At 41.5% G+C, this 26,891-nt stretch overlaps 1 protein-coding gene across 7 annotated transcripts in view; it reads right to left on the bottom strand.

Moving 5' to 3' along the window:
* The window catches only part of hivep1 (HIVEP zinc finger 1), a 212,316-nt gene that overhangs the window by 38,120 nt on the left and 147,305 nt on the right, over positions 1–26,891 (bottom strand). For all 7 annotated transcript variants that reach the window (XM_072560776.1, XM_072560774.1, XM_072560775.1 and 4 more), the window contains one exon: positions 26,638–26,739. In XM_072560776.1, the coding sequence (XP_072416877.1) occupies positions 26,638–26,739 (102 nt within the window). The remainder of the gene's footprint in view (positions 1–26,637; positions 26,740–26,891) is intronic.

Below are 26,891 nucleotides of genomic sequence, written 5' to 3' on the forward strand. Positions count from 1 at the left end.
CTCAAGACCACACTTAAGTCCAATCTTTACAGTATCCATTATGATGTGTTATACAACACAGTGTTCAATGGAATAGATCTCAAAGAGATCCAACAGCTCAAGACATGGCATCCATGAGATACTGTGGATCATCACCAGTAGCAGAACTGTACTCAAATACAATGTGTAATCTAATGGTCTGGTATGTACCCCATTCTACCATTACTATCAAGCCAGGAAATCAACTGGTTCAATGAAGGGTGTAGAAGGGGATGCCAGGAACAGCAGTAGGTATATCTAAAAATGAGATGTTAATCTAGTGAAGCTACAACATACTAAGAGTACTTGTGTACCAAACAAAATAAGCAGAAAGTGACGGACAAGATTAAGCAATTTTTTAACGGATTTCTTAATTTCTTAATGGATCACATCGAAGCTCTGCAGTTCTGTCACATCCAGTCATGAATAGTGGTAGACAATCAAACATATCATTTGAGGTGGCAGCTCCACAAATGTCCTCATCCTCAATGATAGGTAAATCAAGCACATCAGTACAAAGGATAAAGCTAAGGGATGTGCAACAGTCTTCAGCCAGCAATGACCATAGAAGGTCACAGCAAAAATAGGTCAGAGCAAAAATAGGTCATTCAACCTCTCGTGTCTGCTCCACCAATGAGATCAAGGCTAGTCTGTTAATACTCAACTTCACGTTTTCTCCATTACCCTTATTCCTTTACTGAATCTGTCTCAGCCTTGAATATACTTAATATAAAGACTAGACAGGTTAGGTCTATATTGTCTGGTGTTTAGAAGAGTCAGAGGTGACTTAATTGAAACATAATATATCCTGAGGGTACTTTACTGAGTGGATTGTGGAAAGGATATTTCATCTTGTAGGAGAATCTAGAACTAGGGGTCATGGTTTAAAAATAAGGGATTGCCCATTTAAGACAGTGATGAAGAAAACGTTTTCTCTCAGAGGGTTGAGCAACTTTTGAATTTTCTTCGTCAGAATCTTCAAATATTTTAAGGCATGTGTGGATAGCTTCTTGATTACCAAGAGAATGAAAGATTATCAGGTGGTATTCAGGAATGAAGAGCTGACATATAAATCAAATCAGCAATGATTCTTCTGAATAGCAGTGCAAGGTCAAAGGGCTGAGAGGCCTAGTTCATATACTTTCTCTCTGATTGTTTTCTGTAGACCTTCAGTTCTTTTTCTTATCTAAAAGCTTTGTGCAGGATGAAGAAAAATTCCAGGGGACGCTGATGTGCCCCAAAACTAATATCTGAGAAATGTAAGATGACCAGGACTCTGGAAATAAATTGCAACCCACTAAAGTGGCCTACTTTAAAGTTTTAAAGTTAAAAATCACACAACACCAGGTTATAGTCCAACAGGTTTAATTGGAAGCACACTAACTTTTGGAGTGACGCTCCTTCATCAGGTGATCAACTGTGCTTCCAATTAAACCTGTTGGACTATAACCTGGTGTTGTGTGATTTTTACTTTAAGTGTGATGGACCTGGGCCAGCTAAAAAGAAACCAGAAATGCACAACTTCCATGTCGAATGGGAAAATGAATTTCTGTTCACAACTGCAAAAGATGAGGGCATTTGGACATTGATGCGAAAATGGGAATTTGGAATGACACTGCACATTGATGCACAGCGAATCCAAGGATAGTTTTCCCTTGAACAGCATGCTTCAAAGAAAGCTGATGGGCTGAAGACCATTTTGAAAGCTCAACAGTCCTTTTTGTTTAAACTAGAATCAAAAGAGAAGTAAAACAGCAACTGCAGCAATTTCTATTTTAGTTTCAGATTTCCAGTATCTGCAGTTCTTTGTTTTATCAAAAGGTAAGACCTGCACTGAAACATCATTTGGTGTCTGTCATTTCTTGACAAAACAAGACATCATTCACAGATAGTGAAGTAAATAAAGCAGCAATGACTATGGCCACTGTTGCTTTATTCAAAGACTTTAAGAACAAAGAATAGATAGTAATGGCACTTGGTGTTTCCAGAGTAGCAAGGTGAGTGGAATCTATCCAAAGACATCTTTCAGTAACAGCAGGACCTGACGGACTGTGAATGCTTCTCACTGCAGTTCGATGAATCCATTGACATTGACGCTGTTCAACTAATTGCTATGTCCTTAAAAATTATGCACACAAAAAACAATTAAAGAGCATCATCTCATCCCTTTGTCCCTTTAAAAAAGACAAAGTGTAAGGATATCTCAATAAATTCAAAAGCACATTCTTGAGAAAAACATTCTCGTCCAAAAACTGGCTACCATCATAACTGATGGTGCAAATGCGGGCTTTGTCGCATTTTGCAGAAAACATCTTGATTTCTCCTCTTTTGTTAATTATCACTGTATAATCTAAGGGTGAGTATTAGTGAGTAAGGTTATGAACTTTTCTCATAATGGAAGTTATTGTTAAGAATATAATCTCAATTTGAGCAAGAGCCCTAAGACATGGCATTTTAAAATACTTACTCAAAGAACCTTCTGCCTACAATGAACTAATCCTCCATGCTGATGTCAGGTGGTTAAATTGAAGGAAAGTTGTGTAAAGGTTTTCAGATGCTTGAAATTGTCACTTAAATCAAGGAAAGAAGCATGTAGTGAGCTGTCAGACAATGCCCAGTTGCTCGATTTCAGGTTCCTTAAAGACATTGTGACACAAAGTGCTAGGAAACCTAATGTGGCTAATAATCGAAAAGTCACCTGCACCTAATGGATGCATATTAGAATATTTAAAGAAATAGCTACAGAGCTAGTGGATGCACTGTCGTTATCATTCAAGAATCCTTAGTTTCTGGAAAAGTCTTAGATTGGATAACTGCCAATATAATAAATGTATTAAAAAGGGAAGGACACAAAAAAAAGTCTAGTTCATTTATTGTCTATTATTGGAAAATGTCAGAGTCTATTATAAAGGAGGCAAGTAGCAGAGCATCTAGAAATACATAATATGATCATGCACAGAGTCAGCATGGCTTCATGGGGGAAATCATGCATGACAAATTTATTAGAATTCTTTAAGGAAGTAACAAGTAGGATAAAGGAAAACAGTTGATGTAATATATTTGGATCTTCAGAAATTAATTGACAAGATACTCCACATATACTTAAAAAGATTAGAGCCTATGGTGTTGGAGGTAATATATTAGCATGGATACAGGATTGGCCAACTGTTGTATATGGAGATAATGGCCTAGTACAGGTCATTCTGCTATAACGTGTGTTTTATCAGCACAAATTGGCTACAACATAATTGACGAATTGTGGACGTTGTTTGGATAATGCAAACTTTCTACTGAATGGGTATAGCGACTTTTATTGGCAACCTTCCACAGCGCAATTTTCTATAATGGTTTTCCGTAATGCGATTTTTAATAGTGTGGGGTTGCAGAGAAACACAACAGTTGCGTTAAAGCAGAACCACCTGTAGTATTATTGCAAGACTGTAAATCCAGAGACTTGGTCATGTTCTGGGTTTGAAACCATTGTTGATTGTTGGGAAAATCCAGCTGGTTCACTAATGTCTTTCAGGGAAGGAAACTGCCATCCTGGTCTGCCCTAACTGTGCCTCCAGACCCATAGCAATGCGGTTGACACTTAATTTTCTCTGAGCAATTAAGGGTGGATAAATAATGTTGGCATCACCACTGACACTCACATGCCATAAATGAAATTAAAAAAAGAGAAACAGTTGGGATAAAGGGGGCATTTTTAGGATGGCAATTTGTAAATAGAGATGTGTCACAATACTTAGTAGAGATATTATTGACTCTAATGAGGAAAGTGAATGTAGTGTAGCGATGTTTGTGGGTAACACAATCATAGTGGGAAGTCAAAAAGAATCCACAGAGGGAAACAGATAAGTTAAGCAACTGGGCAAAAATGTGCCAGATGGAATACAACGTGGAAAAATTTGAAGTTATGCACTTCAGAAAGAAGAATAAAGGAGCTTACTATTATGTCAGCTTTAACTCAACAGAGAGAAGCGAACCACCAACAGGATAAATTGAAGCTTTAGTTTAACAGAGGCAGCTTCAGAGATCTGCTCAGTGGAAAAAACATAAATAGTGAATCACAGGAAAGTGGTGTGTTGATTGATTCGGGATCTTTAGAAGTGTATGTTTTTATAAGAAAGCATTAACTGATAGACAACAGGAATAAATGAAAATCAGGGTGAATACAATAAGCAGGGTGAATACATAAGCAAAAAAAGTAAGCTAAGGAAATTAAGTTAATAATATTCTTACACAAGCATAATTAATGCTTTTGTTTAAAATAAAAAGCAGCAACTAAGTGGATTAAGGGAAATCATGGCAGCACAGTTTGCACTTACGGTATCTTCTTCCTGTGGTATGTGGCAAATAATGGAAGTGTCAGTTGTTTCTGGTGTCCACATGTGCACATTGAGTATCCAGTTGCAGCTACTGGTGAGCTACATTTCAGAACTGGATCTGTGGGTGACTTCACTGTTGTGCATTAGTGATGTTGAACATGTCACTGACAGCACATTCTATGAGGCAGCCATATCACACTGCAGGTGAAGACTGAACAGGCAGTAAGGGCATGAGTGCCCAACAGGCAGAATACAGGAAGACATGCAGTGCAGGAGATAGACTGTTTTCGATACAGTTGGGAATGAGGACTGTGTAAAGGAAAGCAGTGGCAGCCAATATCATGGGTGGGCCTGCTGCACAAGAGGGGAGGAAGATGAACAGCACTGCTATAGTGGTAGAGGATTCAATTGCAAGGGGAACGGCCAGGCATTTCTGTAATTATAAAACAGACTCCACAACTGTATTTTGCCTCCCTAGTGGCAGGGTCATTGAATAACTGCAGAATACTCTGAAAGAGAAGGGCAACAGACAGAATGTGGTATATATTGATACCAGTAACACAGGCAGAATAAAAGATCATGTCCTGCAAGCAGAAATCAGGGAGCTAGGAAGCAGATTGAAAAATAGGACCCAAAAAGTAGTAATCTGTAGATTACTTCTTGTGCGGAATGCTAGTGAGCATAGAAATTGGAGCCTTTCCCAGATGAATGCGTTGGAAAGACTGTGCAGTGGGGAGGGCTTTAGATTTCTGGACACTAAGGCCATTTTTGGAGCTGGTGGCACTTGTACAAAGTTGACGGGTTGCACCTAAACCAGAATGGGATGTTCATTAGTGCTGTTGGGTGGGAGGAGTGTGGAGAGAAGATTTAGCCGGAGATTAATGGTCACAATTACAAATGACAGCAAGTGAGTGAAGAAAACAGATACATTATAGGCCATTTAAGGCAAATGGGAGTTTGGTAGGTTGGATGCTATTTATTTTAATGCATGGAATCTAAATCAAGGCAGATGAGTTGAGGGCACACAATAAAATATGGGGTATGATGTCATTGTTTTCACTGATATATGGTGGAGAGGCAAGGCTGGCAGCTCAACATTCCAAAATTGTCTTCATATGAGACAGGGAAAGAGGAGGCGTGTCACAATATTGATCATAGAATCAACAACAGCAGTAAGGAGGGGTGACATTTGAGAAAGCTCCTGAAATGAAGCTGCACAGTAGAACGTAATAACCAAAACGGAGCAATCACATTGCTGGGAGTGTACTACAGGCCCCCGAATTGTCTGAGAAAAATAGAAGATCAGAAAAAGAAGGAAATTAGGAGAGCAAGAAAAGGGGGCATGAAAGAATAAGGGTACGTAAAATAATGGAAAATCGCATGCTAATTTATAAGTACATTCAAAGTGAAAGAATAACAATGGAAAGACCATAAAGGTACAGACTATTAAAGACCATAGGGGCAATTTGTCTGTGCAACCGAATGATGTGAGTAGGATTCTAAATTAATACTTTATGTTGGTGCAGAAGGGCATTTCATATTATTACAACTTTATGTAATTATGCTTTAACCTTTGAGTAAAATAATCCCCTTATCCATTTTTACTTTCTTGATTTTCTTTATCAAATTTCCTTACTAAATCATCTAGTTTTGACTTCTCCTAATTGGTTGATAGCCCACTTTATTCTTGAACTTAATAACTTTCTTTTTTATTTTTTGTTAAGAACTTAATTAATTTAAACTACTAATGTGTGATTTATGGTTTAAGTAATAACTTGCAACGTGACATATTTTTCAAAGGTAGAAAAGCACAAGCTGTTAAGGTCTTTGGATGCAGTGCAAATTAGAAATTTTCTCAAATGGATGCAACTAAAGGTTTGTGATTTTCCAGATTTGCACACATAATATCCACAAAAATGATTGATGTTCAGTCACTTTATGCACTGGATAAAACAAAAAGTATAGAACCCCGTTGCACTTTGTTAAGCAAAATGCTTTAACTATATTTCTTAACATTCAAGAAATAGAACATGGGTTAGGCACTTGCCTTTCATCTGGTTTCTGTTCCCGACTGGTGGTAAAAGAAATGACCTTTACAAGCTGTGAGTATTTCCCAACAACATAAAATTTATTTAGACAGTGCCAATTCAATGCCTAGGGCCAAATGCATGTAACAGACTGCAGTGGGAGCAAGGGATTAACAAGGAAACTACAGGCCAGTAAACCCAGCCTCAATAGTGGGAAGCTATTGGAAGCAATTCTGATGGACAGAAAGAATCTGCATTGAAGATGCAGGGATCAGTCAGGAATAGTCAGCATGGTTTTGTTAAGGGGAGATTACATGTGACAAAATGCTTGAATTTCCAAGCAGTGACCAGATACATAGATGAAGGGATTGCATTTGACAGTCTACTTGGGCTTCTACAAGGCTTTTGATAAGTTTCAGCCAGACCCCTTGGCTGTAGCAATGATATCTTAAAAAAAGGAATGGGTACGCTGGAGATGAACAAACCTAACCTCATTGGGCAATGTGACCCTTTTCCTGTGACTCCCTTGGCTGAAGTCAGACAATATTCCAGAGGGGTTCAGAGAGGAGGAATAAGAAGGAACATCTTGGGCGGCACGGTGGCACAGTGGTTAGCACTGCTGCCTCACAGCGCCAGAGACTTGGGTTCATTTCCCACCTCAGGCGATTCTCTGTGTGGAGTTTGCACATTCTCCCCGTGTCTGCGTGGGTTTCCTCCGGGTGCTCCGGTTTCCTCCTACAGTCCAAAGATGTGCAGGTCAGGTGAATTGGCCATGCTAAATTGCCCGTAGTATTAGGTAAGGGGTAGATGTAGGGGTATGGGTGGGTTGCGCTTCGGCGGGGTGGTGTGGACTTGTTGGGCCGAAGGGCCTGTTTCCACACTGTAAGTAATCTATTCTAATCTAATCTTATGGCCATTGCCTCAGCGAAGACTCCAAGCAAGACCCACCTTCATAGTAAGAAGACTGAGTGCCCTATTGATACAGCTCAGTGAATTAGACCCAGCAGCTTAATCAAGTTCATCAGAGTAGGTAGCATATGTGATTTCAAACAGTCAGGAGAAAGTGAGGTCTGCAGATGCTGAAGATCAGAGTCTAGAGAGTGTGTTGCTGGAAAAGCACAGCAGGTCAGGCAGCAACCCAGGAGTAGGAGAATCAACGTTTCGGGACAGAGCCCTTCATCAGGAATAAGGCTGGGAGGCTAGCCTCATTCCTGTTGACGGGCTCAGCCAGAAATGACAAATCTCCTGCTCCTTGGATGTTGCCTTACCTGCTGTGCTTTATCAGCAACACATTTTCAAGCAGTCAGCCTAGTTTGGGAAAAGTTAACTTAATTTGTGAAAGAGTTGTTTTCTTTAACCTGAGTGTTTGAATAAAATTATTTGAATTCCAGTCCTTTATGTGTCTCAGAGTGAAGCAGCAGGGTAAATGCATTTTGAGTAGCAAACTGGTCACAGTGTCTGTACAGAATATTTCACAGGGAACAGGGAATGGCTGATTTTAATAATTTTTGATATGCGAGTTTTGAGAAGTTTTGTAGCTCAGGTTGAGGTTTTGGATGTAGGTTTGCTCGCTGAGCTGAAAGGTTCATTTCCAGATGTTTCGTTACCCCACTAGGTAACATCTTCAGTGGGCCTCAGGCGAAGCAATGCAGAAAATTCCTGCTTTCTATTTATATGTTTGGGTTTCTTTGGGTTGGTGATGTTATTTCCTGTTGTGATGTTATTTTCTGTGGTGAAGTCACTTCCTGTTCCTTTTCTCAGTGGGTGGTAGATGGGATCTAACTCGACGTGTTTGTTGTCTAACCGGAACTCTATCAACAAGGTCGACTGATAGCAGAGATAAAACCCCTTGGGATTCAAGGAAATTTGGCAAATTGGATCCATAATTAGCTGACTGGGAGGAAGCAGTGGGTGATGGAAGTCTGTGTCCAATGGAGTCCCATAGGGTCAGTATTGGGTCCTTGTTGTTTATGGTTTATACAAATGATTTAAACTTGAACGTAAGAAAGTTGATCAGTAAGTTTGCAGATGACACAAAGATCGGTAGGGTAGTAAATACAGGGTAGCCTCAAACTACAAGAGGATAAAGATGGGCTGATTAGTGGTAAATGGAATTCAATCAGATAAATTATAAGTGATGCACTTAAGCAGGTAAACAAGGCAAGGGAATATAAAGTGAATAGTAGGAGCCTGTGTAGCATCAAGGATTAGAGGGACCTTGGTGTGCATGTCCATTGGTCTCTTAGCAGGACAGGTGCATTCCATAGTTGCATAGGATGCTTATGAGTTCAGGCACAGAGATTAAGAGAAGAGAGGTTATGCTAGAACTGTTGGTTTGGCCACAGATGCACACTTCTAGAATCCATATTATAGGTGGGATGTGATTGTACTGGAGAGGGTGCAGTGGTGACTTGAGATATATAAAATTATGAGGGATATAGACAAGCTTGATAGGAAGGAACGTCTCCCCTTGGTGGAAGGATCAATGAGCAGCAGTACAGATTTAAGCGAAGGGCAGGAAGTTTTCAGGGAATGAGAGTGAGCTTTTTTTCACTCAAAGGGTGTAGGAATTGGAACTCTAATGGCTGGTAGAGGCAAAATTCATCCTAACATTTCAGAAGTACTTTATATGCTTGCAATCCTAAGGCATACAAAACTATGGGCCAAATGCTGGAAACTGGTATTAGAACAGGGAGGAGGATAATTTTGATTGGTGCAGAGTCGTTGGGCTGAAGGGCCTTTTGCTGTGCTGTAGACTTCTATGACCCTATTTTTTAAGTGAAGAAAGACAGCAGAAAGCTCAGCACACAGGTTCTCAAGAGTATACCTGAAGAATCTCAAAAAGCCGAACTAAAAATTCAGTAGGTAAGAGGGAAGGCAAATGGAATATTGGCCTTTATATCAAAGGGAATGGAGTATAAAAATAGGAAGTCTTGTTCAAGGTATACGAAAATCATTCTAAATGCCTCTTAAGTTCTTATGTAATAGACTAATAGAAAACTAAAATGTCATTCTATTGCAACTGAAAACATACAGAGGAAAGATTTATCTGGTTGTGCACCCAGTTACACCAGATGTACCTGAGCATGCAAAAAATTAGAACAGCGAGCATACTGGAGCACTAACGTGTGATAACTCATCCAATGTTTTTTCATTAAATGAATAATCTGGTGGGTTTCATTACAGTTGTACATTTTGATCTGCCCAATTTTCCAATATTTGCGGTACCCAATACAGCTGGATCAAATGAGTATAGACCCAGAATAATAGTTTCCATTGCCAGAAACACAGAATGAAAACAGATTAGAAAAATTAGAAAAATTGGAAAGATTAGAAAGATTAGAAAAATACTTGACTAAAATAGTTTCAGAGTATTTTTAAACCTAGTTACAACAAAATGTAGCTTGACATGTGCAGCATCAATCAATACAGAAAACATTCAGTACATCTGCATGTACAAGTGTTGGGGAACATAGTTCAGTACATCTACACGTACAAGTGTTGGGGAACATAGTTCAGTACATCTACACGTACAAGTGTTGGGGAATATAGTTCAGTACATCTGCACGTACAAGTGTTGGGGAATATAGTTCAGTACATCTGCATGTACAAGTGTTGGGGAATATAGTTCAGTACATCTGCACGTACAAGTGTTGGGGAATATAGTTCAGTACATCTGCACGTACAAGTGTTGGGGAATATAGTTCAGTATATCTGCACGTACAAGTGTTGGGGAACATAGTTCAGTACATCTGCACGTACAAGTGTTGGGGAACATAGTTCAGTACATCTGCATGTACAAGTGTTGGGGAACATAGTTCAGTACATCTGCACGTACAAGTGTTAGGGAACATAGTTTTCTTCACCAATAAAGCGAAAGCAACAAACTTTATCCTGCTTTTTAGTCAGGACAGACTAAAACTAAAATTGCATTGAGATAATCACAAACATTTTCTACTAATATCTCTTATGGAGAAGCACACAAGAATTAAGGCTGAGCGTGGTACTTACTTCAAGCTAAAACATGTAGATGAGGACATATAGACGAAGACGGGGAACTGGGAATGCAAATGGGTGACAAAATCAAAGGGGAGGTGATGGGGAAGAGATAGGGAGAATGGAGGACGACCAGGGAAACAAGACATCCAAATGGATACAAATAGATTGTATTGGCTTTTAACTCGACAACACACTGGCACAAGACTATCTGATAGTTTGTTTTAAATAAGTCACAGTGGCACAGTGGTTAGCACTGTTGCCTCACAGCACCAGAGACCTGGGTTCAATTCCCGCCTCAGGCGACTGACTGTGTGGAATTTGCACATTCTCCCCGTGTCTGCGTGGGTTTCCTCTGAGTGCTCTGGTTTCCTCCCACAGTCCAAAAATGTGCAGGTTCGGTGAATTGGCCATGCTAAATTGCCCGTAGTGTTAGGTGAAGGGGTAAATGTAGGGGAATGGGTCTGGGTGAGTTGCGCTTCGGCGGGTTGGTGTGGTCTGTTTCCACGCTGTAAGTAATCTAATCTAATAAGTATGATGATGATACATGTAAGGAAAGGAACCTTGAGAAAATCAAGCCGAAGATGCGTCCCAGTATTTGAATAGAGGATGTAATGGGACTAAAGGATTCCCAATGTTGCAAGTCAGAAGCTTACTTGTGCTTAGTGAACCCAAACACTTTTAGTTAGGTTAGTACCTTCCCTCTCTGGTTTGCCAAGGGGTTTTGGGAAATGATTACATCTTCTCCAATAAGGTTCAGTTCAAAGCTCAAGAGCAATCTCATCCTCTGAAGCTCAAACATTCCTGGATTGCCTTGGTAGTCTTTGCAAAAGTGAGGACTGCAGATGCTGACATTAGAGTCGAGAGTGTGGCGCTGGAAAAGCACAGTATGTCAGGCAGCATCCGAGCAGCAGGAGAATCGAAGTTTCGGGTAAATGCCCTTCATCAGGAACGATAGTCTTTGCCCCTCCTGACGGCAGACTGTTTGCATTCAGCCAAACAATCCTTTACCAAACTCAGAGATTCCCTCTCTCCCACGTCTATTGTTCCTGCAATCAAGTTGGGTATTCTCACTGCCACACTGTCCTCTTTGGCACTGAAGTTTGATACACAGCCTCACATTCACTCAGTCACTGTTGTGAACACCCCGTTTATTTTATTATATTGTATACTCCTAATTATTGTCCTCTGCGCACATTAGAGCTGAAACTGGTTTGGTGGGGCAGTGGTGTGATGGGAAGGAGAGGAGACGTATACCTCCATGGACAGAAATGTGCAGTGGGCAGCGTGCTGCCAAATTTAAATTGAGTGTCAGGACAAAATATGCTGATGCATCTGAGGACAAAACACAGTTGTATATTTAAACTGAATGACTTTGGACCATAGGAGATAGTGAGAACTGCAGGTGCTGAAGAGTCATAGTTGATAAAGTGTGGCGCTGGAAAAAGCACAGCAGGTCAGGTGGGATCTGAGGAGGAAGAGAGTCGACGTTTCGGGCATAACCCTTAATCAGGACCATATCTAGCATTATCTGAGAAACACATTAAAGACTTCTAAAAACAAAGAAAGTGTGTAGATTGGGCTACAGTTGGTGATGACCAATAAGATGAGGGTGGAGATTTTGAGCACATTTGAGATTTATGAAACAGTGCTTGAGGAGAGGGAAATAATTATTATATTAAATAGCATCTTGACCAGAAATATTAGTTGGTTTAGGAGCTGTTTCAGGTGATGTAGTAGAGTAAGCAGCTTTTACAGAAAAGCTGCTTTCGCATTTGACAAGTGAAATTTATATTATTACACTTGGAGTCGTAGAGATGTACAGCACAGAAACCGACCCCTCGACCCAAATCGTCCATGCCGACCAGATATTCTAAATTAATCTAGTCCCATTTGTCAGCATTTGGCCCATATCCCTCTCAGGAGAAAGTAAGAACTGCAGATGCTGGAGATCAGAGTCGAGAGTGTGGTGCTGGGAAAGCACAGCCAGCCAGACAGCATCCGAGGAGCAGGAGAGTCGATGCCTTGGCACAAGCCCCCACCAAGAATCCTGATGAAGGGCTCATGCCCGAAACATCGAACCTCCTGCCCCCAACCCTTTGTGCCACCCCAGTACCACACTTTCGACCCATACCCCTATAAACCCTTCCTATTTATATACCCATCCAGATGCCTTTTAAATGTTGTAATTGTAATCACCCTCCATCACTTCCTCTGTGTGAAAAGGTTGCCCCATAGGTCCTTTTTAAATCTTTCCCCTTTCACCCTAAACCTATGCCCTCTACTTTTGGATTTCCCCACCACAGGGAAAAGACCTTGTCTATTTATCCTATCCACGCCCCCCATGATTTTATAAACCTCTATAACATCACCCCTCAGCTTCTGATACTCCAGGGAAAACAGTCCTTGTCTATTTAGCCTCTCCCTGTAGCTTGAACCCTTCAACCCTGGCAACATCCTTGTAAATCTTTTCTGAACGCTTTCAAGTTTCACAACATCCTTCCGATAGGAGGGAGACGAGAATTGCATGCAATATTCCAACAGTGGCCTAACCAATGTCCTGTAGAGCAACAACATGACCTTTCAGTTACTATACGCAATGCTCTGACCAATAAAGGAAAGCATACCAAATGGCTTCTTCACTATCCTGTCTACCTGCAACTCCACTTTCAAGGAGCTATGAACCTGCACTCGAAGATCTCCTTGTTCAGCAACACTCCCCACGACCTTACCATTAAGCGTAAAAGTCCTGCTCTGATTTGCTTTTCCAAAGTGCAGCACCTCGCATTTATCTAAATCACACGTAGGTCACAACAGGTAAGAACAGCAGATTTCCTTCCCTGTAGGACATCAGTGAACTAGAGCAGTTTTTCAAAAGGTGTGGGGCTGGAAATTTACAGCAGGTTAGGCAGCATCCAAGGAGTAGGAGAATCGATGTTTCGGGCACAAGCTCTTCAACTTTTCGACTCTGACTCTCCAGCGTCTGCAGTCCCCATTTCTTTCTCCCAGCTGAGTTTTTGACCCTGCGACAATCGACTCATCAATTAGACACTTAAATCCAGACCTTTTTTTTTTAAGGATTGTACCATCAGTCGTGGTGGGTGTTTGAACCGGGGTCCCCGCCACAGACTGGATGAACAATCCAGCGATAATACCATTGCCCTTCCGCAAATGTTGCCCAAAATGCGAAGTTTCTCTGATGTTCCCACTCCATGCCGACCGTAATCCCAAACTCAACTAGTCCACCTCTCGGCTCCTGGCTCATATCCCTCCAAACCTTTTTTGTTCATGTACTTATTCAAATGTCTTTTAAACATTGTAACTGTAACCACATCCGCCACTCCCTTGGGAAGTTCATTCTATACGCGAACCACTCTGTAAAAAAAAATTGCCCCTCATATCTTTTTTAAATCTCTCTCCTCTCACCTTAAACATATGCCCTAGTCTAGAATTCCCCCACCCTAGAGAAAAGACACTTGCCATTCACGCTATCTATACTCCTTATGATTTTATAAACCTCTATATGGTCATCTCTAAACCTCCTATGCTTCAGTGAAAAATGTCCCAGCCTTTCTTAATAACTCAAACCCTCCTGTCCCGGCAACATCCTAGTAAATGGGGTGCTACGCTGGTTCAGTGGTTAGCACTGCTTCACAACGCCAGGGATCCAGGGTCGAGTCCAACCTCTGGCAACTGTCTGTGTGGAGTCTGCACCTTCTCCCAGTGTCTGTGTGGGTTTCCTCTGGGTGCTCCAGTTTCCTCCCACAATCCAAAGATGTGCAGGTTAGGTTAGATTGGCCATGCTAAACTGCCTGTAGTGTTCAGGGATGTGTAGGTTAGGTGCATTAGTCAGGGGAAAATGTAGAGTAATAGGGTAGGGCAATGGCGTCTGAGTGGGTTACTCTTTAGAGGGTTGGTGTGGACTTGTTGGGGCAAATGGCCTGTTTCCACATCATTGGGATTCTAGGATTCTTTTAAATGTTGTAATTGTACTTGCATGCACTACTTCCTCAGGAAGTTCATTCCTCACGTGAAACACTCAGTGTAAAATAAATTGCCCACTTGAATTCCCCACCCTTAGGAAAAGACACCTGCCATTCATCTTATCTGTACCACTTATGATTTTATAAACCTCTATCAGGTCACCCCTCAATCTCCTATGCTCCAGAGAAAGAAAACACACCAGCCTGTCCTTGTAACTCAAACCCTCCATTCCTGGCAACAACCTGGTAAATTTCTTCTGAACCCTCTCCAGCTTAATAATATCATTCCTTTAACAGGACAGCCAGGACTGCACATAGTACTCCAGAAGAAGCCTCACAAACGTCCTAGACAATCTCAACATGACTTCCCAACTCCTATACTCAAAGGTCTGAGCAATGAAGGCGACCGTGCTAAATGCCTTAACCACACGGTCTACTTGTGACACAAACTTCAAAGGATTATGTACCGGATCTCCCAAGTCTCTCTGTTCTACAACCCAGGGCCCTACCATTAACTGTACAAGTGCTATCATTGTTTGTTTTACCAAAATGCAATACCCAACATTTATCGAAAATAACTCCATCTGCCATTCCTCAGCTCACTGACCCAATTGATCAAGATCACAAAGTGATCTTAGATAACCTTCTTCACTGTTCAATATACCCACCAATCTTGGTGTCATCTGCAAACATACTAACCACACCTTCCATATTCTCATCCAAATTGTTCAAAGAAATGACAGATAACAGTGGACTCAGCACTGATCCCTTCATTTCAGATTTCCAGCATCCTTGCCCCGTCTTTAGGGAAGTTCCTGTAGAGTCAGGTTTCCCCGTGCCCTCTCGGACAGTGTGTTGCTGATCTCTACGCTATGGTGAAATATTTCCCCGTCCCCATCTCATCACCACCCCACTCCTCCTCCCACCTGACTCCCTCTCCAATCCATGCCCCCCGGTCTTCCTGCAGCCAGGGATGGGGATTTGTCCTCGCTGTCTCCACCAGCTCCCTCCCTGATCTCCTCGATTATACCTCCTGTAACCTTCTCTGCCCCTGGGGCGGATAAAAATCCTGGTTTCTCCATGGGGTCTGACCTCCCTCCCCCTCCCCATTCCAGGTGACGGTTCCCCTTCTCCTGGATCATCCCAGAATGTGATGCCAACTTCTGGGAGACAGAGGTTCACCTGCCTCTTGTCCTCCATCCAGGGCTCCAAACAGTTCTTCCAGGTGAGACAGAGGTTCACCTGCCTCTCCTCCAACCTAGTGTACTGCATCAGGTGCTCCTGATGTGGCCGTCTCCATATCAGGGAGATCGAACATAAACTTAGGGGATGGTTCACCGAGCATCTCAGCTGGGTCTGCAGGGGCTGACCTCCCAGATACTGCCCATTTTAATTCCCCTTCCCATTCCTTTCCGACAGGACCATCCTCCATTGTCAAAACAAACCACAGCGCCTATTGGAGGAACAACACCTCATCTTCCGCCTGGGCAGCCTATAGCCCAGGGCTCAACATTAGATTAAAGCAATTCACAGGCTGTATATGTATAAAATGAAATGAAACGTGAAAACAGTTTTCATCCACTCAAAGCAGTTCACACACTAGCTAGTGAACATAAAAATGAATGCTTATATTTCTTACCTCAACATTCTAAGCAACAAATTTTACAATAATAAAACTAATTGCATTTTTTAAAAGTGGCTTTAACAAAGTAACAGACCCCAGGACACTGCATAGCAGTGATATTAAATAAAATACAAACAGAGCAATTCACACTTCACATCTGCTGTGATTCTACCCACTTTACCATTCTGTCTATGTCGCTTTGAAGCCCATGGCTATCTCATCACGAACTCTAATATTGTGATGGCAAAGATATTATTATAAATTGTGTGCAATTTTTAACTAATCTGATATTGAACTGATATTTTCTGGTCAAGTGCAATAAATTTAAAATCTATGAAAGAAGACACATTACAAATTTCATCTACAAGCTTAACAATTCAGTTCTCAACACTTATTTCTTATAACTAATAAAAACAGTAACAAACTCAGAAGTAACCAAAGGCAGCATTAATGCAAATCATTCAGTAATCTGAAAACACCTATCACCATCCGCCTTTACTAGAAAAATGGTGGAAACCTTGGGTACATAGTTTAAAGGGAGTGTCTGCTGATATTTTGCTGAGGTAAGGCAGTTACATAGAACATAGAACAGTACAGCACAGGAGCAGACCCTTCAGTCCACCATGTCTGTGACAATCCTGATGCCATTCTGAACTAATCCCATCTGCCTGCACAAGATCCATATTCATCCACACATTGCTTGTTCACATGTCTGTCTAAATGCCTCTTGAACTTTTGACTTTGCTTCTACCACCACCCCTGGCAGCATGTTCCTGGCACCTACCACCCTCTGTGTAGAAAACTTGCCTCACACATCTCCTTTAAACCTTTTCCCTCTGACTTAAATCTATGCCCCCAGTACTTGACAATTCCACGCTGGGAAAAAGACTGCAGCTACCTCCCTATCCATGCCTCTCATGATTATAGATGTTTCTGTCAGGTTTCCTCTCAGCCTCCAACACTCCAGCAAAAATAATCCAGGTTTGTCCAACCTCTCCTAACAGCTAATGCATTTCAATCCAGGCAACATCCTGGTAAATCATTTTTACACTCTCCTCAAAACTTACAGATCCTTCCTGTACTGTGGTGACCAGAATTGCACACAACATTCCAAAGTGGCCTATCTAAAGCCTTATACAACTGCAACATAACTTGTCATCGTTTATACTCAATGCCCCAACCAATGATGGCAAGCAGGCTGCATACTTTCTTGACTATTTTATCTACTTGTGTTGACACTTTCAGTGAGCTTTGGACTTGCACTCCAAGGTCTTACTGTATATCAATATTCCTGCCATTTAATGTAGATTGGAAAAGCCATCAATAAAATTCTTGCTGTCACTCTCTTCTCAGTGAATGGCTGATACTAACATCACATTGTTTGCAGTTCCACCTCCACCAATGAATATTCATTCATTATTCTGAGTCAGTGGCATCAATTTTATCATTCTGAAGATGTCTTGTAGGCAAAGGCAAGATGTAGAAGTACGTTTTTGGTGCTGCAATACAAAGCCCATGAAAATATAACTTGGAATGTACTAGCTAATTTTTTAGTAAATCAAGTAGTAAATCAAGGAGTCAAGAGAACAGCCTTCAGCAAGGTAGGTCCATTGATTCCCCAGGGAATTCTGGGGGAGATGTCAAGTTCTTGATGGCCCACAAGGAAACAAACAAAGAAGATAGGACAGCAGAGGAACAGGCCCTTTGTTCTACCAAGATTGCACCTGTGCTTAATACCTTTCTAAACTAAAAGCCTTTCACCTCTACGTAATCCGTATGCCTCTATTCCCTCCCTGTTCAGGTACCTGTCAAGATAACTCTTAAATGTTGATATTACATCCACCTTGACCATTTCCTCTGGCAGCACATTCCAGGCATCTGTGTAAAAACGTTGCCTCTCATCTCCTTTAAACTTACCCCCTTTTACCATTACCCTATGACCCCCAGTAAGTGATATTTCTACCCTGGGAAAAAGACTTTGACGATCCATTCTATTCATGCCTCATAATTTTATAAACTTCTATCTGGTCACCCCTCATCCTTCAATGTTCAATGAAAACAAGCCAACTTTGACCAATCTCTCCACATAGGTAATACCCTCCAAACCAGGTAGCATCCTGGTAAACTATTTCTGTATCCTCACCAAAGCTTCCATATCCTTTTGGTAGGAGTGACGACCAAAACTGTACACAATATTTTAAATGTGGCCTAACTAAAGTTCTAAACAGTTGCAACATGTCTTTCTAATTTTTATACTCTATGCCCCAATCAATGACGGTTAGCATGCCATATACCTTCTTGCCACCTTATCCATTTGTGTTGCCACTTCAGTGAACAGTGGACCTGTACGCCTAGATCTCTCTGTATGTTGATGCCACTAAGGGTTCTGCCATTTACTATATAATTCCCTCCTGAAATGCATTACCTCACATTTGTCCAGAGCAAACTCCATCTACCATTTCTCAGCTCAAGTCTCCAGCCTATTTATAGACAATCGTGGAGATGTACAGTATGGAAAAAAACTCTTTGATCCATGCCAACCAGATATGCTAACCTAATCTAGTCCCACTTGCCAGCACTTGGCCCATTTCCTTCCAAACCCTTCCTATTCATATACCCATCCAGATGCCTTTTAAGTGTTGCAATTGTACCAGCCTCCACCACTTCCTCTGGCAGCTCATTCCATACATGCACCACCTTCAGTGTGAAAAAGATCCCTCTTAGGTCCCTTTTATATCTTTCCCCTCTCACCATAAACCTATACTCTCTAGTTCTGGGCTCCTCCACCCCAGGGAAACGACTTTGTCTATTTACTTATCCATGCCCCTCATAATTTTATAAACCTCTATAAGGTCACCCCTCAGCCTCCATGCTCCAGAGAAAACAGTCCCAGCCTGTTCAACCTCTCCCTATAGCTCCAGCCCTCCAACACTGGCAACTCTTGCTGTAAACTCTGGCAATCGTCATCACTATGTGGAGATCCCCCAATCTTTGTGTCATCTGCAAACTTACTAATTAGGCCATCTATATTCTCCTCTGAATTATTTAAATGTATAAAACAAACAATTGAGGTCCCAAAACTAATCCCTGCAGAATATCACTGTAATTTCCTGTAATTTCCTGGATTATCCCCCGTTGCTCTTCTTAAACAAAGGAATGACACGGGCTATTCTCCAAGCCTCTGGGGCCTCTCCGATAACTAAAGAGCGTATAAAGATTTTGTACAAGGCCCCAACAATTTCTTCACCTGCCTCCCTCAGCATTCTGGGATAGAAAGCATCAGAGCTGAAAAATGTGTTGCTGGAAAAGCGCAACAGGTCAGGCAGCATCCAAGGAGCAAGAGAATTGACGTTTCGGGCATAAGCCCTTCTTCAGGAATGAGGAGGGCAAGGAGAAAGTGAGGACTGCAGATGCTGGAGATAAGGGCTTATGCCCGAAATGTCGATTCTCTTGCTTCTTGGATACTGCCTGACCTGCTGCACTTTTCCAGCAACACATTTTTCAGCTCTGATCTCCAGCATCTGCAGTCCTCACTTTTTCCTAGAAACCATCAGATCCTGGGGACTTCCCTCCCTTAATGCTTTTCAAAACCACCGAATATCACCTCTTTTCTGACAACTGGCATGCCCTAGAATATCAGCATACACATCCCAAGTCTCACCATCCACCATGCTCTCCTCCTTTATGAGTCCCTTGGTATGTATAAAAAGCCTTGGGATTTTTTAAAACCTGTTTGTCAAAGATATTTCATGGCCCTTTTTAGCCCTCCTGAGCCATTGTTTGAATTTGTTCCTGCTACCTTTGTATTCTTCAAGGGTTGCTTCTGGTCAGTTTCTTAAAACTTACATATGTCTCCTCCTTCTTTTTGACTAAGGTCTCAACTTCTCTCAACATTTCTTGTCATCCTTATCCTTCATTTTCACAAAAGCATGCTAGGTCTGAATTCTAATAAACTGGCCTTGAACAGACTTTCAAATGCCAAATGTGCATTTATCCATTCCCCAGTTTCTGACTAAATAGTTAGATTACCCAGGATCCTTGGGTGAAAGTACTTAACAGGTGGTGGGGGGAAGCTAAGATGGGGGATGAGGAAAAAAAAATGTCTGTAAAAGCTGCTCCTTTTTTGAGGTATTTTCAATATGGGAACTGACTTCCTCAAATTCTCAGAGCAGTAATTACTGTTTTTCAACTGTTGAATTGTTTCGGTACTTTGGGGGAGAAAAGATCAAAACAATGGCACTTTTAAAAACAGGAAGGGAGACAAAGGCAGTGCTAAAATGGGAAGTGATTCAAGTGGTAAAGTAAACCTGCACAGCTGTCTGACCCAGTAATAACCAGCACAGGTAACTGCCTTTGCTGTTTAGTTTCAAACACCTCTGGATATCAGAATCATTCTAAGACAATAAACAATCAGAGAAATTCACAGCGGACCTTGGAGAAACTGTGTGGGAGAGCTCACAGTAGGAAAGCAGTTAAGTGGCTAGTTTTAAAGTGTAACCTTAAATTTTTTTTTGTAAATCTACAATAATGAGTAGAATGGGTTCTTTTTGATTCTATGTTTTTATTGAGATCTGTCTCAATTAAACTTTAAAAATATAAAAAAAAGGTACTAAGCTAGCCTGGAGCACTGTTTCTAGAGCAGTAAGAGTGTGCTATTGTCTGGGTTTCAGATCGTTGAGGTGTAAAGATGGCCTTTAGTAGAGTGACGTGCTATTCATGTTCAATGTGGGAGATTAGGGAGAGTCTGCAGGCAGTGTGTTTGGTTGCGAATCCTTTTGGATCGCATAGATTGGTTAGAGTCGGAATTAGAGACAATGAGGAATTTACAGGAGCTGGGGATGTGATGAATGGTAGTTGCAAAGAGGGAGATAAACCAAAAATGCAGTCAGGTAGATGGGTGATCTCCAGGAAAGGGAGGCAGGTAGTGCAGGAGTCTCTTGTGGCTATACCCATCTCAAAAAGAATGCCGTTTTGGAAAGTGTAAGGGTGATTGATTCTCAGGGAAATGTAGCACTGACAGCCAGGTTTCTGATACCAAGACTGACTCTAACGTAATAAAGGGTATGCCAGGTTCCAAGCAATCGATTGTGATAGGGGACTCTCTAGTCAGAGGCATAGGCAGGTGTTTCTGCAATCAACAGTGAGACATCGGAATGGTAGGTTGCCTCCCTGGACCTAGGATCAAGGACATAGACAACCATAGAGATGTACAGTCCCAACCTAATCTAGTCCAACTTGCCAGCATTTGGCCCATATCTTTCTAATCTCGGAGAGAATGCAGAATATTGTCAAAGGGGACAGGGACCAGGGAACAGAAGGAGGTCATTGCACACATTGGACCTAATGACACAAGAAGAGAAAAGGACAAAATTCTGAGGATAGAATATAGAAAGTTAGGCAGGAATTTAAAAAGTAGGTGTTCGCAGGTAGTAATAGCATGATTACTCCCTGTGCCACAAGCTAATGAAGGTAGAAGTAGGAGGATAGAGTAGATGGATGCGTGGCTGAGGAGCTGGTGTAAGGGAGAAAGATTCACATTTTTGGATCATTAGAATCTCTTCTGGGGTAGAAGTGACCCGTATAAGGAGGACGGATTGCACCTGAATTGGAAGGAGACTAATATACTGGCAGGAGATTTGCAAAAGTTGCCCTGGAGGATTAAACAAGTGGAGGGGGGAAATAGGAGAGGAAGCAGGATATAGTGATCGGTCTGAAACAGTCAGGCAGGAACAAAGCTGACAAAGAGGTAGGACTGATAAATTAAACTGCATTTATTTCAATGCAAGAGGCTGAACAGGTAAGGCAGATGAACTTAGGGCATGGTTAAGAACATGGGACTGGGATATCATAATAATTACAGAGACATGGCTCAGGGATGGATAGGACTGGTAGCCAAATGGGTAAAAACAAGGACTGCAAATGCTGGAAACCAGACTCTAGATTAGAGTGGTGCTGGAAAAGCACAGCAGGTCAGGCAGCATCCGAGGAGCAGGAAAATCGATGTTTCGGGCAAAAGCCCTTCATCAGGAATAGAGAAATGTTCCAGGGTATAGATACTTTAAGGATAGAAAGCGGGGGCAATAAAGGAGGGGGCTGGCATTCTGGATTAGTGATAACCTTGTGGCTGAACATAGGAAGGATATTTGTGAGAATACGTCCAGGGATGCTATTCAGATGGAACTGAGAAGAAAGGAAAGGATGATTGCCTTACTGGCATTGTACTATAGACCCCTCAACAGTCAGTGGGAAATTGAGAAACAAATTTGTAAGGACATCTCAGTTTTCTATAAGAGTAATAGGGTGGTTTTGGTAGGGGATGTGAACTTTCCGGACATAAACAGGGACTTTCATAGTGTTATGGAGAGGAATTTGTTAAGTGAGTACAGGAAAATTTTCTGATTCAGTATGTGGATGTACCTAATAGAGAAGGTGTAAAACTTGACCTACTCTTCGGAAATAAGGCAGGGCAGGTGACTGAGGTTTCAATGGAGAAGCACTTTGGGGCCAGTGACCATAATTCTATTAGTTTGAAAACAATGATGGAAAAGGATAGACCGGATCTAAAATTTAATGTTTAAATTGGAGGAAGGCCAATTTTGACGGTATTAGGCAAGAACTTTCAAAAGTTGATGGAGGGTGGATGTTTGCAGGTAAAGGGACAGCTAGAAAATGGGAAGCCTTCAAAAAAATAAGGTAACGAGAGTCCAGTGACAAAATATTCCTGTTAGGGTGAAAGGAAAGGCCGGTAGGTGTAGAGAATACTGGACGACTAGAGAATTTGAGGCTTTGGTTCAGAAAAAGAAGGAAGCATGTGTCAGGTATAGACAGCAGAGATCGAGTGAATTCCTAGAAGAGTATAAAGGCAGTAAGAGTATACTTAAGAGGGAAATCAGGAGGTCAAAAGGGGGCATGAGATAGTGTTGGCAAATCAGGTTAAAGAGAATCCAAGTACATTAAGGACAAAAGGGAAACTTGAGAGAGAATAGGGCCCCTTGAAGATTAGCACGGCCAGCTATGTGTGGGACCACAGGAGATGGGGAAGATACTAAATAAGTAGTTTGCATCAGTGCTTACTGCGGGAAAGGACATAGAAGATAGAAATTGTGGGAAAATAAATAGCAACACCTTGAAAAATGTCAATTTTACAGAGGTGGTGGTGGTGCTGGATGGCTTAAAATGCATAAAGGTGGATAAATTCCTGGGACCTGGTCAGGTGTACCCTAGAACTCTGTAGGAAGCTAGGGAAATGATTACTGGGCCCCTTGATGAGATATTTGTACCATCAATAGTCACAGGTGAGGTGCCAGAAGACTGGAGGTTGGCTAACGTAATGCTACTATTTAATAAAGGTGGTAAGGACAAGCCAGGGAACTATAGACCGGTGAGCCTGACATTAGTGGTGGATAAGTTGGAGGGAATCCTGAGGGCCAGAATTTGCATGTATTTGGAAAGGCAAGGCCTGATTATAGATATAGATTTGTGCATGGAAAATGATGTCTCATGAACTTAGTTGAGTTTTTTGAAGTAACAAAGAGGATTGATGAGGGCACATGGAATACAGGGAGAACTAGCCATTTGGATACAGAACTGGCTTGAAGTTGGCAGACAGAGGGTGGTAGTAGAAGGTTGCTTTTATGACTGGAATAGACAGGCAGGGTCTGGAAGAACACAGCAAGCCAGGCAGCATTAGCAGGTGGAAAAGTCGACATTTCGGGTGTAACCCTTCTTCAGGACTTATGACTGGAGGCTTGTGATCAGCAGTGTGCCACAAGGATCACTGCTGGATCCACTGCTTTTCATCACATTGGTGAATGATTTGGATGTGAACATAGGAGATATAGTAAGTTTGCAGATGACACCAAAATTGGAGCTGTACTGGACAGCGAAGGTTACGTCAGGGTACAATGGCTCTTAATAAGTTGGGCCAATGGGTTGAGGAGTGGCAGATGGAGTTTAGCTTAGCTACACTTTGGAAAGGCAAATCAAGCCAGGACTTATACACTTAATGCTATGTTCCTGGGGAGTATTGTTGAACAGAGACCTTGGAGTGTAGGTTCATAGCTCCTTGAAAGTGGAGTTGTAGGTAGACAGGATAGAATCATAGAATCCCTACAGTGTGGAAACAGGCCCTTTGTCCCCACAAGTCCACACCAACCATCTGAAGAGTAACCCACCCAGACCCATTCCCCTTACTTATATTTACCCCTGACTGATGCACCCAAGTTACACATCGCTGAACATTATGGGCATTTTTTAGCATGGCCACTCCAGCTAACCTGTATAACTTTGGATTGTGGAAGGAAACTGGAGCACTCGGCAGAAACCCACATAGACACGGGGAGAACATGCAAACCCCACACAGGTAGTTGCCTAAGGCTGCAATCAAAACAGTGAAGAAGGCGTTTAAGTATGCTTGCCTTTATTGGTCAGAGCATTGAGTATAGTAGTTGGGGTGTCATGTTGTGGCTGTACAGGACATTGGTTAGGCCATTATTGGAACACTGCATGCAATTCTGGTCTCCCTACTATAGGAATGATGTTGTGAAAAGATTTACAAGGATGTTACCAGGATTGGAGGGTTTGAGGGAGAGGCTGAATAGGCTTGGGCTATTTTCCCTGGAGCGTCGGAGGCTGAGGGGTGACTTTATAGAGGTTTATAAAATCATGAGGGATATGGATAGAGTAAATAGAAAACATCTTTTCCCTGGGGTGGGGTAGTTCACTGTTTTAAGGTGAGAAGGGAAAGATTTAAAAGGGAACTTTGGGGCAACTTTTTCATGCAGAGTGTAGTGCATGTATGGAATGAACTGCCAGAGGGAGGAAGTGGTAAAGGCTGATACAATTGCAACATTTAAAAGGCACCTGGATGGGTATATGAATAGGAAGGGTTTAGAGGGATATGGCCAAATGCTGGCAAATGGGACTTGATTTATTTAGGATATCTGGTCGACATGGACAAGTTGGACTGAAGGGTCTGTTCCATTTGTACATCTCTAACTCTGTGACTTTATAACTACTCTTATCACCATTAAAAATAATGTAAAAACCTTATAGAATTATGATCCCTGTCCCCAAAATGCTCTCCACTCAATCATCTGGCCAATACCAAGTCTTGTGTGGCTGCTTCCCTAGTTGGACTAGTGTCATATTATTTCAAAAAAAGTCATTCTGGATACATCAATCAAATTCTCCCATGACACTATAGACTTCAGACCTTTAATAACTGTTCATGGATTGAAAGAATCAATACAGATAAACTGTTACACGTGGAAAGAAACAGCAATAAATCTGTCTGGAGTAAATTATTAAGGGACAAGGACAAACTTATACAGAAATTGAAAACAATTAGCCATGTCTGGGAAATAGACTGAAGGCTACGAGAACAAAACTGATCTGACATCTGCTTGATAATTGATTACACATGCCACAAGGATAATTGACGGCTCAGAAGAATTTAAGGAGTTAACTGCAGGAAAGCTGTCTTTTCAAACAGTCAATGAGAAAGGTAACAAGGAACAGATAAGTTACTTCTGATAAGAATGCAAGCTACAGATGACATGGTTTCAGACATGTAGTCAATAATTTGGATAAAAGAATCTAAAGAATCATAGACCAGAAGGATGAAAAATCTGTATAAGAATCCAGCACCAGGACCCTTCATTGGCAAGAGTTCAATGAGTAACAATACACAAGGATCAAACCCTAGACACTTCCAGACAGATACTGTTGCTTGGAATCATAGTTAAATTCAACAGCTCATCAAGATGAGTTGTGAGGCTTAACCTGCTTTTTTTTTGGGGGGGGGGGGGGTGGTGGTGGTGGGTCTTATACTGGTTGCTAAGTGTAATAAAGTTTAAATCATTGTTTCAGGACTTGATTGTTCATGAGATTTCTTAATAAGTAGCTGAGTTAAAGATAACTTGCGATAATGTAACCACAACATCTCTATCCAAACTCCTGAACCTAAGGGAGTCCTCATCAATACTGGTAAAGTTAAAATCAAGCACAACAACAACCATGTTGTTTTTACATTTTTCCATAATCTATGCACATATTTGTTCCTCAATCAACCTTTGGCTATTGGAAGTCCTGCAGTACATCCCAAAGTGACTGCCCCCTTCCGATTCCTGAGTTCTATCCAAATGGCCTCACTGGATGAGTCCTCCAAGGTGACCTCCCTGAGTACAATTGTGACATTCTCTCTTATTAGTAACATAACTCCTCTACTTCTTTTATATCCCTCCCTATCTTGCCTGAAACATTTAAATCCTGGAATGTTAACTTGTCAATCTTGCCCCTCACTCAACCTATGAAACCAAACAATAAATTATTTACTTTTTGGCTCATTTTCCTGTCACAAATCTGCCTGCCCCAGGTTGCAATGACAAGGAAGCCACAATAGCTTCCCTGAGTAGCCTCAGGTTTAAATTGTAGTTGGATGCTAATGGCCTAATCAGAGAAGGATTTGCATATTTAAGAAATGACCCCAGTGTCCAATGGCTGGTGCATCACTCACCTGAAAAGAGCAAAACAAAAATATGATGCAAAAAGCAGTGACTTCTGAGTGTGTGTAAATCACTGCAGTTACTTTAATGTCCATTCACCTGGATTCCACTGGGCAGTCAGCATTAAAATCTGCCCTTGTTATAATACGTTCATACCTGTCTCATCAGTATCTTGATCCTCAAATGGAGCAACTGCCACTCCCATTTCCATACATTTCTTGCTATGAGCTTTAGACTTCATGTGCTTGGTCAAGTTTCCTTTGAAAACAAACAAAATACCATTAGAGTAGCTTTTATGGGAATCCATATTGACTTCATTAGTTCAATGAAGCTAAATCTCTTCATGATACATTCAAGCAATTATGTAAGCTGAACTACTTCATTTCAATGTCCATTTAATCAATAATTCA

This window comes from Chiloscyllium punctatum, chromosome 41, assembly GCF_047496795.1.
Source record: "Chiloscyllium punctatum isolate Juve2018m chromosome 41, sChiPun1.3, whole genome shotgun sequence".
NCBI classification, from domain to species: domain Eukaryota; kingdom Metazoa; phylum Chordata; class Chondrichthyes; order Orectolobiformes; family Hemiscylliidae; genus Chiloscyllium; species Chiloscyllium punctatum.